Here is a 10,124-nt window from a genome sequence, read left to right as displayed (position 1 = left end):
ATCCTTAAAGATCCAGAATTGGCGTGGTCTATGAAACTGCAGAGAAGTTAAAGATTTTTGAGGTTCAGTGCGTTGAATAAGTATTCTGACGGTACTATCAAGATTGTGAGAAAAAGGCTTGAAGGTAAAAGGGCTTTCAATGACAAAGCTGCAGGACGCGACAGGTTAAGTCCAAGAGAAAGGTACTTATTAATAAGTTCTCTTGAGCTACTTGATGAAGAATTGCAATATCGGAATGCGCTAAGGAGGTGTGAGACAAACTTGGGTTTTAGAAGATCAAAATTTACAATGTCTCGTGCTTGAATCCAAGGGGGAAGACTGTTGGGTTTAAGTTGTGCTTAATTGTTGTATTCAAGTGTTTCTCTTTTGTAAAGTTTGTCTTTAATGCTTTGTAGGTATAAATAGTCTTTCCTTTGTAATTTGTAGTAAGTTGAACTCATTTGTAATCTTCTAAGAATTTGAATACAATTATATTAGGTGAAAAATCTCTCTAACATTCAATATTTTGTTCTTGATTGTTGATTATCTGATTGAAGATTTGGGATTTACACAATATTTGAGGATGTGTTCAGGCCGAACAAGCACGTATTTTATAGAAGAGGACTGAACAACAACAATATCAACAAGCTCCTCATGCATCTATGTTGTTAGGAGAACATTTTAATGATCACTGAGGATCTGGATATGGATCCGTTTTACCCGATTATTGAATTTGTATCAACGTTATTCAAAGACCGTTTTTCGCTTATGTATGCTTTTATTACAGTTATCATTATGTACTTTTATCTTTACCATTTGTAATGCTTTTATGTTAAAATATGTGTTAATGGCATATTTTTAGTTAAATATGTTATGTTGTAAGTTGTTGAACTTTAGTTTTTAAAATTAATTGGACAAATTTAAATTGAATTTAAAACTTAAAGTTAAATATAATTCTAGTTTATTGATATTGGTATTAGACAACAAATAAAATAAAAATACAATAATCTCAAAAAATTGAAGGACTATTTTGTAATTATCAAAAGTGTAGAAAAAACAAAGATTATGAATAGTGTTCCTCTATATGTGGAGAGTTACTATTCATTTCTATATTATAGAGAATAAAATAAAGGGTTCATAGGAATGTTTTAGAGAGTGAAATAGAGGGTTCTTTGGAGATGGTCTTAGGAATAATCCTCTATACATAATTCCTTTGAGGGACCTCATCCAAATTTTGAACAAATAATGACCAATAGTGTAACTCATAACTGAATTATTGTATATTTGTATGATTGATCTTACACAAATGACCAAGACATCAACGTAAACACCAGCTAAAATGAGAATCGACTCTAAAAAGTGAATTGGTTTGGTGAGATCGACTCCTTTGGTAAATTAGGAACTTCTCAACTTTTTATAAATTAAATTAAATAGCCCTTTTTTCCTTAGACATCTTTTAAATCCAAATAATGTTACTTAAATGTCTTAAAGAAACAAGTTCAAATACCATCTACCTAGCAAGCAGTTGTAGGCAGATTTATTTCATGTGAACAAAATTAAGAGAATGCGATTAAGATGGGATGCATAGTGTTTGTTATATTAAAGGAGTCTTCAAGCATTGTAGCGTTGGTTCATATAACAAAACCATCACAATACCTTAAAATGTATGCAATAATATTAGTGTCGCACAACACATCTGCCGTCAAAAACTAGCTACTTTTCCTCTGTGGAAAGCCGTCAACAGCCCGTACATTTGAGTTAACAAGAGATCATGGTCATAACTTGTCAAATCGATCATCACTCAATGTAGACGTCCTTCTTTCTTCACTAGTTCAAGTTGAAGGTGGGATTTGCCATTTGTGTGGGACTGGACCAACGTCATATATGACCTCTCTATGGCATGACCACACCAGTCTTATAGCTTCAGGAGTCCCTATTCCGGCACCTCTTGGATCTCCAGCCGGCCCAAACCTGCACACACAGCGCTCTACCTGTTATCCCTAAAATTTAACAAAATGTTCCCAATTTTATACAAATTATAGGAATTTCCAAATTTTGTACAAAATTGCCCACTTTTGCAAACTATAATACTCCCTCCGTCCCAAATAATTGTTCCTGTTTCTGTTTCTATTTTAGTTTGTCTAAAAATAAGTGTCTACCTTCCAATTCTAACCTTAATTCTGAGATGGAGAAATTCATTACTCCCTCTATCATTAAGGGTACAATTGTCTTTTAGTTAATTAAAAGGTGTAATAATTATACATTTTTTAAAACCGTGCGCCTTTTCATTTTGGGCATTTACTTTGAGATAGAGGGAGAATGTTTTTTTTCCATTTTGGACATTTATTTTGAGAAAGAGGGAGAATGTTTTTTTCCATTTACAAGAACGATGGTTTGTTTGCAACAAAAAACTAGAAACAATGGTCCTGAAAGTTGACCATAGAAAATTGAAATAAGATTCAAATATAATTGAATTTGTTCATTCTACGCACCAGTGGTTCTGCGGTGCACCAGTGGTTCGTGCTCTAAGTCCTGCATATGTGGTTCCATTAACTGTTTTCCCCACAACCTCCTGGAAAAGAGTTGCAGCCATCAGTGTAGTTGATACTAATTAAAAGCCAAGTTAGAGCATAAACAACTTGGGTCAGGTTATTAGTTATATAGGACCATGGTTGGGTGGTTTATGGAGTCCTACACGCGTCCCACTGGACAAGATCTGAAAAGATTATACCCACCCAACAGTTTTTTAGTTATTTCCGTTAAGAGGATCAAGCTGTTAATTGTAACACACAATCTATAAGACCATATGCATACATACGACATGGAAAATGTAGATGGTCAGGAGCTTTAATGTAGTAAAGATGAAATCTAGAAGTTTAAAATATATTGAGTGCTGAATAAGCAAAAATTCTAGATTCTGGGGAAGAAGATGAACGACCATCTTCTATGTTCCAAGTTTTCACTATGCTTGATGAGCAACAAGATGAAAAATATCATGGTTATACCACGAAAAGATGGTGGGGAAGAGTGCAGAGTAAAAAACAATTTCATATCTCAGAATCATTATATATGATAAACCAAGAAAATTGATCATACCTGGATAAATAATGGATCATTCGAGACCACAGCCGCTGTTAAGTGTGCATGCATCCTTTCAAGGGCATCTAATACCAGTGGCAGTTGATTGTCTTTGTATTCCGTAATAATCTGAGAAAAGAGAACATAATCATACAGGGCATAAATAAAGGAAGAGGAAATCTTGACAAGGTTCCATTTAATTGCTTAGAATCCAATACCCCACCAGCTTACCTGAAATGGTCCAAATATTTCTTTTGTAACAAGTTCGTAATTTTCACCCTTTAGTATTTCTTCGATTGGAACAAATACAGCTGTCGGTTTTATAGCACCATAAACTTTAGGAATAGAATGATTTTCCAACTCTTCACCACCAAAGAGTAGCTTGGATCCAGGAATCTGAAGCAATTTCTTCATGTGGCCTAGCATAGCTTCCGTTGTGAACTGCAGAGACCAATCAAATAAATGAGAAAGACAGTAGTAGACAACACAAGCCTGGAAATAACATTTGCAGAGACCAATCAAGTAAATGAGAAAGACAGTAGTAGACAACACAAGCCTGGAAATAACATTTTTAGTAGTTTTAACTTTTAATAATATATGGATAGATAACTTTGCTTTGTGCCACTAGGTAATTGTGGTCTAACTTATATCCTCAAGGACCTCCTGCCTCATTTACAACTTCTAAGATTAAATTATGGCAAATTAATAATGTATAATTTGCAGATGAACACTAGTCCTTTAGGACCCTAATTTAGAGATCTCCAAGAAATATGAATGAACCAAGATGAATGTTTCAAAAGAAACTCAATTTCCCCAAGTTGACTAAAGAAAGACAGACTTGCTTTTTTGGTAACAAAGTAGGCATACTTACCGTAAGAACTGGGCCAATAGTCAAGTCTTCAAGCTTCCTCCTTGCAGCAAGGTCACTCAATTGACGCATGAGTGATGTTTTGCTCCAGTTCTACATATAATGATAAAAGTTAAGAGCTCTACCTGAAAACTAATTTAAAAAGTTCCTTGTCCCAAAAAGGATCCACTTTGCAAATATGTCCAACGGAAGAGTCTTATTTTGAACTCGAGACACTAAATATAAATTTTATGTTCATAAATGACCATTTCTTTTCAAAGGATCAGATAAAGAGACATCTAGGCAATCTCTATACACTTGTGTAAGAGTGTCCACAACTGTCTTAAATTCCTTCTAGATTTCAAAGTGGATATTTCTTTTTTGGGACAGAAGTTAAGGACTTGTATGAAAGGATACAGTAAAGATAACATGTGGCAACTAACTTCGTGCATGAAAAGCATCGACTGTGCTGAGCATTTCTGACCACTACATGCATATGCATCTTGATCGCAAACCCATGAAACATAATCCACCTGCCAATCGAAGAAAATAATGTGGTTAAGGACCAGAAATACATGCAGGAAAGGTCCACATTTAATGTTGTGTACCTCATGAACATCAGGGCCAAGAATTTTCCAGTCAAATCCTGCATCTTCCAATTTCACTTTACCATTTAGGTCATCAGCCAACTTGTTTGCTACCCTAGAGCTTCCGGTGAAGAGAGTCATCCGTGGTTTTGCCTGAACACGGCATCAGAAAGTTATAGGAAATGACAAAGCTAACAGATATTATTAGATGCTTTATTAAAATAAAACTTCCCTAACAGTAAGAACCTAGACTTAATGTTACGTGCAAAAGCAGAAAAAAGGTTTGAGGGTCATTGACTAATCTCTGGTCAAAGACAAACTTCCTAATTGCCCAAATAAATATCAAAATAAAAATTGAATAAACTCTGGATGATTGATTTTATGATAAGAAAAATTTGGCAAGTGGTCAGCTAGAAACTTGAAAGAAGAAATCAGTCAGTTCATATTTCATAACAAACATCCAGAGTAAGCTCCTTCAAACAATGAACTCTAATAGTTGTCCTCTAGTTTAATGTGTCAAACTTGTATTTGATAGAAACATATAATTATTACTAATCGATATAGTGTCAACGTTTTTAACAGCAATCTTCTTCTACATGTAGTATTTCTTGTATTGTTTTGATGTAGTTACAAAGGTCTTGAAAGAATTAGACAATATTCATATTGATTTAAAAAGTGGCCCATTTGAATTTTTAGAGACAAAATATGACAATTAACAGAAAATCTAGAAAAGGTATATCTCTCGTAGACACCTTTGTATTAAGACATAAGAAGAATGGTGTTATCAACCATCTACACTTGGAACTATTTGTGTAACTCATTCTTCATGTAGCATTTTTTTCTATACAATTGCTTCAAAGAGAAAATACTCTGAAGAACAGCATGCAAAAGAATAACAATGAAGATGTACGGAAGCAGCTGCAAGTAGAAAATGTGCATCTTATAAAACTGAAAGTGCACCAGGAAAACCAACCTCTAGCAGTATCTTGTTCATTGTCTTTCCATCAGAATTGATGAAATCAACATCCTCCACAGGCATCCCACAATCATGGAGCAACCGAAGCATTTGTTCCATAACAATTGATACCTAGAAAATACTAGAGTGTATAAGCGAAAATATGCATAACTATTTTCATGACACATATAACTCATGCATAAAAGGGTATTAGATCAAGCTCAGAAAGGCTTTTTTCGCTTAGTTACACTTGTATACAAACTAAGGCGTCATTTGATGACAGCTTGTCTTTTGTGCTGTGATATTGGGTTTGAAACCTCAACCTCATAAGAAAAAGAAACTGATGAACCTAATTTGAAAAGCATGGATTCAGATGAAAATACCGAATACAACCCTATATTTTTGGAAAGTAAATCAAACTCTGGGACAGAAAAGATCAATAACAAGACACAATGCACAAAGGACCATCAAATGTATATATATATATATATATATATATATCTGTGTGTGTACTTCTGTAAGAAATCATACTGACAAAAAGTTTCATTGGTGCATTTGTAAAATAGAGTTCACACTTCATACATGACCAAGGAGCTGTTAATTTGTTCATCAAATAAGATGTGGTTCCTAAAGATAAACAACACATATCATTGGACTTAGTAGACTAAAATAATTGAGGAATTTTGCATTTTATAATTTTCACAAATTCAGGGGACATTATCATTAAAATAATAAGACAGTTGATATATATGAGTATACGACAAAAGACTGCTAAAAACTACACTTTTATATTGTCAAGCATAAGTTAATTCAATTTACATGTCTCAGAACCCACCTTGCTATCAACCTTAAGGATAGGCTTGTTACCCATATAAAGTGCTCCCATCAACTGAAGTAGAGGAATTTCTAGAGGGAAATTGAAAGGCGTAATCACTGCAACCTGCAACAACAAAAAAATTTAATTTCCAGAATTGGAAAGAAGAGATGATTCCATGAATCAATGTACTTTAAGGTGATTAGAACCCATGTGACCCCGTGACCACATAGAAATTAAAGTAAAGATCCTATACTAAATTAAAAAAAAATGAAATATCGAATAAAAAAGTTATATGATTTAGGCAATTACTAACTAAATTCAAATATGAAGCAGCACATACCAATGTTGTTGAAGAGGTAAGAAGAAGCCAAAGAACTAAAATCACACACACTAGAAGTTGTTTACTTTTTATAATATTCATCCCTAAAGAGGCCCCATGCACGATGATTTCACATCTTCAATGCCCATCTATTGAGGTTAAACTAAATGAATAAACAAATATGTGAAGGATATCTTACAGGTCCATAAGGCCAGCGGAAACCATGACTTTGCTGCCCAAGATGATTCCCAGGAACTCCAAAAGACCTTGCTAGGAAACGTACCTGTCGAACATACAGAATGTATAATTTGTAATCAATGAGGATAACTGCAGGTCACTAACAAAGATGTTCTTACAATGCTCAAGTCTACTCATTTGAGATGCAAATGGAAAAGAAACAGAAAAACTGAACAAAACAGAAACAGTAATATTGGATACAAAACATCATACACATGCAGCCTAGTACTGTTAAGGTAAGTTGACAATCCATATAACCCATCTAATTTATCATACAATAGATGATCAAACACTAACAGCAATGGGTAATTTTACACTGGCCCTTACTTTTGGAATAAGTTGATCTAGAAGAATTTCAAACTCCAGCAAATAATCGTGTACCTGATCACCAGAGAAGTTCTCTAGAAACTTCCCTGTAACATAAACTTCACCAAGAGCCTGCTGGTAACTCTTAGGCGCAACCCTCTGTATTAACTTTGCGAAGAAATCAGAAACCTGAAAGGAAAGAAACATGCAAAATCACTACAAAACTAATTACCTGTTTTCTAAGTCACGTGACCAAAAATCGGATGGGTAAATACTGATGCATTTTGTTTTCTCAATATAATTGTAATACCTCAGGCAGGGAAAGCATATGGCCTGCTTTTGAAGATATGTCTCCATACAAAAGGTATCTGTATACAACGGTTTATGTTAGCACCTATATAGTTGGCAATATAGAGTACAAATTAAAGTTGACAATTAGAGGACCGCATACAAACCTCTCTGGGGATTTAAATGGGTTGTGCATGCCATGTTTGGGGCACTTAGACAAGCTCTCTATAAAAGGCTGCATAAGATGTCAAAAGATATCTGTTAAAACAAGTGGAAGAACATACAAAGAAAAGCATGCTTTGTAATACCAATACAGGTTTAACAGAAGAGCAGTGTATCTCATAGGCCAACATTGCAACTAGGTTGATGTATGATACATTCAAGAGAAATACCTTGATTCCGCTTTCATCTACTTCTGAAACTTTGATAAATGATTCTCCATTTAAGGGATCGACGATTGTATTCCAATTGGCAGATTTAAACCAACTTCCCTGGACTGGAGAAAAATATTGAACCATGTAAACCTTTTTTGATAATTCAATACGGGCAGAAGCAAAGCATCGGTCATATTACTGCACCAAAATGAGATTTATTTCCTAAAACACATTAGCTTCGCTAGTTTGATGTTTAGCCTTGTAGGCAACAATCATTCAACTGATCTGATTAATTATCAGAAGTGTGTGGCGCCACACGACTGATAATAAAAAAGAACACAGTTAAAAAAGATTAGTAATACTCAGAGAAATAGATTAACAGCATCATGCTATGCAACAGATCTAGTCTAAATAACACCACAAATGCTTCAGTACAATTCACAAGCTAATTTAATTATAAACAATAACCTCTATTGTTAAAGCGGTACTCCAGTCATTTCATGTCATATCAAACACCCTTTAACTAAACTAATGTAATTTATTTCTGCAGATACGAGATTTACTACTCAGATTCATGTGTTTACCCAAGTTCTGTACTTCAGCAGGCTGAGACCCAGAAATCTCTTCAGCTTTCACGGTTGCAAATTGAAGTGAGTGAATAAGTCTGCATAACAATAACTAGGAATGAACATCCTTGACACAAAAAGAGAAAACACGATCAAATCAACAGAGATGATTAACATAATTTACACTACTCTTTAAACTACCATACGTTGTTCCATATGGTATGAATTATGAAGGCAAGCACACCAGTGCCAGAAAGTAACCACCTTTTCTTAATGTGAACAATTGTATACACAATCCTTCAGCCAAAAAGCTTTAATAGTATCAAAAAGCTATTCTCAATAAATAATAACAACAATAAACAATATCGGATGATAAAATCACACTAGATGTACTTAAAGGGTTTTAAATAGCAAAGAGAAGGGGGCAGATGAAACCCACAACTCATCCATTCAACGTTTTACCTTTAACGCAAATCACCCTGCCACGTGTATCCAGAACTACAGTACCCAATTTAAGCCCTAATTTGCCAATCATACACATCAACATGATGATCGAACTACAACTGAAAATGCCGTCCTCGAAAAAGATACAGATTCAATCAACGAATCACGTTGTTAAAAACGAATCAGAAGATGATCAAACTATCAAAAATCACAACATCCATAAACAAAGACGACCAACAAACAATGTAAGCATTCAACGAAACATACCTCGAGAATCCAAATGAAGCAAGATAGTTTGAAGCTGGTTTACGAGCAACATTTGCCTTGATTCGGAGTAGCGACATGTTTTTCATGGATGTGCTTGTGGAAACTCGGAAGTCTCTGCTCGAAAAACTCGAGTAGCGGAGGGTTTTAGTAGGTGCATGATTAATGGTGGTGATGCGTAACAGCTTACCAATTCTGAAAATCGTGGCGGATTCTAGTCACGCTGACATGTCATGTTTGGACAAGATCCTTTTTTCTGCTACATCCTTCCACTGATTGGTTACCACGTCTCTAAATATGTAAATTATTTATTTCCGTTTTGATTATTGTAATAAAGAGTTGCAAAGTTCCACGGCAATTATCGGTAATCACAAAAAGGATTATTTTAAAAAAGATATTCTTTTAATACTTAAATTTAAATTTATATACATAAACAGAAGTGATCAAATTAAAATCACTTGTATTTGTGTAAACTATTTTTATCCGTTGATTTTATTGTTTAATTTAATGATTTTGTTTCATAAAATTATTTAATATTATGAAATTATTTCATATAATACTTTTCTAGCCGAAGTTGTTTCATATAATACTTGTAAAATTTTAATGAAAATATTTCATGTATTTCTTTAAAATTAATATAATGAAGATAATAATATTCATGATTAACACCCTCTACGATAAAAAAAATTAATCAACCTTTTATAATTACAAAAAAATGAAAATTTATGATTGGTTGAATTAGGCATGGGAATTGGCTCCGACCCGTCGGGGAACCCGGTCCACCCGTCCCGGTCGGGGACGGGGATTCCCCGTTAAACCGGGTCTCGAGGACGGGGACGAGGATCTCCGTTTGGCTCAAACCGGGGATGGGGACGGGGACGAGGACGGGTATCACACTCCCCTCCCCGCCCCGTACCCGTATATATATTAATTAATAAATTATATTATATATTATTTGTTTATATTAAATCGGTAAATGGTAATTTATATTTCAATATATTTTGGATATTACTATATGTGGTTTTGGATATTACTCAATATGTTTTGGTACATGTGACGTTAG

At 34.4% G+C, this 10,124-nt stretch overlaps 1 protein-coding gene across 2 annotated transcripts; it reads right to left on the bottom strand.

Moving 5' to 3' along the window:
* Positions 1 to 1,547: 1,547 nt before the first annotated feature.
* On the bottom strand, positions 1,548 to 9,203 carry LOC112511130 (delta-1-pyrroline-5-carboxylate dehydrogenase 12A1, mitochondrial). 2 transcript variants are annotated; one of them, XM_025116590.1, is made up of 17 exons: positions 9,065 to 9,200; positions 8,816 to 8,872; positions 8,372 to 8,451; positions 7,806 to 7,909; positions 7,581 to 7,648; positions 7,436 to 7,493; positions 7,201 to 7,314; positions 6,782 to 6,865; positions 6,282 to 6,386; positions 5,465 to 5,578; positions 4,513 to 4,644; positions 4,348 to 4,437; positions 3,929 to 4,018; positions 3,289 to 3,498; positions 3,076 to 3,186; positions 2,472 to 2,551; positions 1,548 to 1,950 (listed from the first exon to the last, which is right to left on the bottom strand). In XM_025116590.1, the coding sequence occupies exons 5-17, from the start codon at positions 7,607 to 7,609 to the stop codon at positions 1,812 to 1,814; spliced, it is 1,356 nt and encodes a 451-aa protein (XP_024972358.1). In that variant the 5' UTR covers positions 7,610 to 7,648; positions 7,806 to 7,909; positions 8,372 to 8,451; positions 8,816 to 8,872; positions 9,065 to 9,200; the 3' UTR covers positions 1,548 to 1,811. The 2 variants fall into 2 exon arrangements, with proteins under 2 accessions (XP_024972358.1, XP_024972357.1); XM_025116589.1 differs by lacking the exon at positions 8,816 to 8,872 and having other exon boundaries at positions 9,065 to 9,203.
* Between the last annotated feature and the right edge of the window lie 921 nt (positions 9,204 to 10,124).

Source organism: Cynara cardunculus (assembly GCF_001531365.2).
Source record: "Cynara cardunculus var. scolymus isolate 2C chromosome LG 4, CcrdV1, whole genome shotgun sequence".
Classification (NCBI taxonomy): domain Eukaryota; kingdom Viridiplantae; phylum Streptophyta; class Magnoliopsida; order Asterales; family Asteraceae; genus Cynara; species Cynara cardunculus.
This window is presented reverse-complemented; position numbering and strand designations above follow the sequence as displayed.

Bases quoted from the DNA above. Each gene is read 5' to 3' on its own strand.
- LOC112511130 (XM_025116589.1), bottom strand. From the start codon at position 9,150: ATGAAAAACATGTCGCTACTCCGAATCAAGGCAAATGTTGCTCGTAAA. The intron at 4,019-4,347 runs GTTAGTTGCCAC...CATTATATGTAG, and splicing joins CGATGCTTTTCATGCACGAA to AACTGGAGCAAAACATCACT. The intron at 1,951-2,471 runs GTGCGTAGAATG...CTGTGTGTGCAG, and splicing joins GGTGCACCGCAGAACCACTG to GTTTGGGCCGGCTGGAGATC.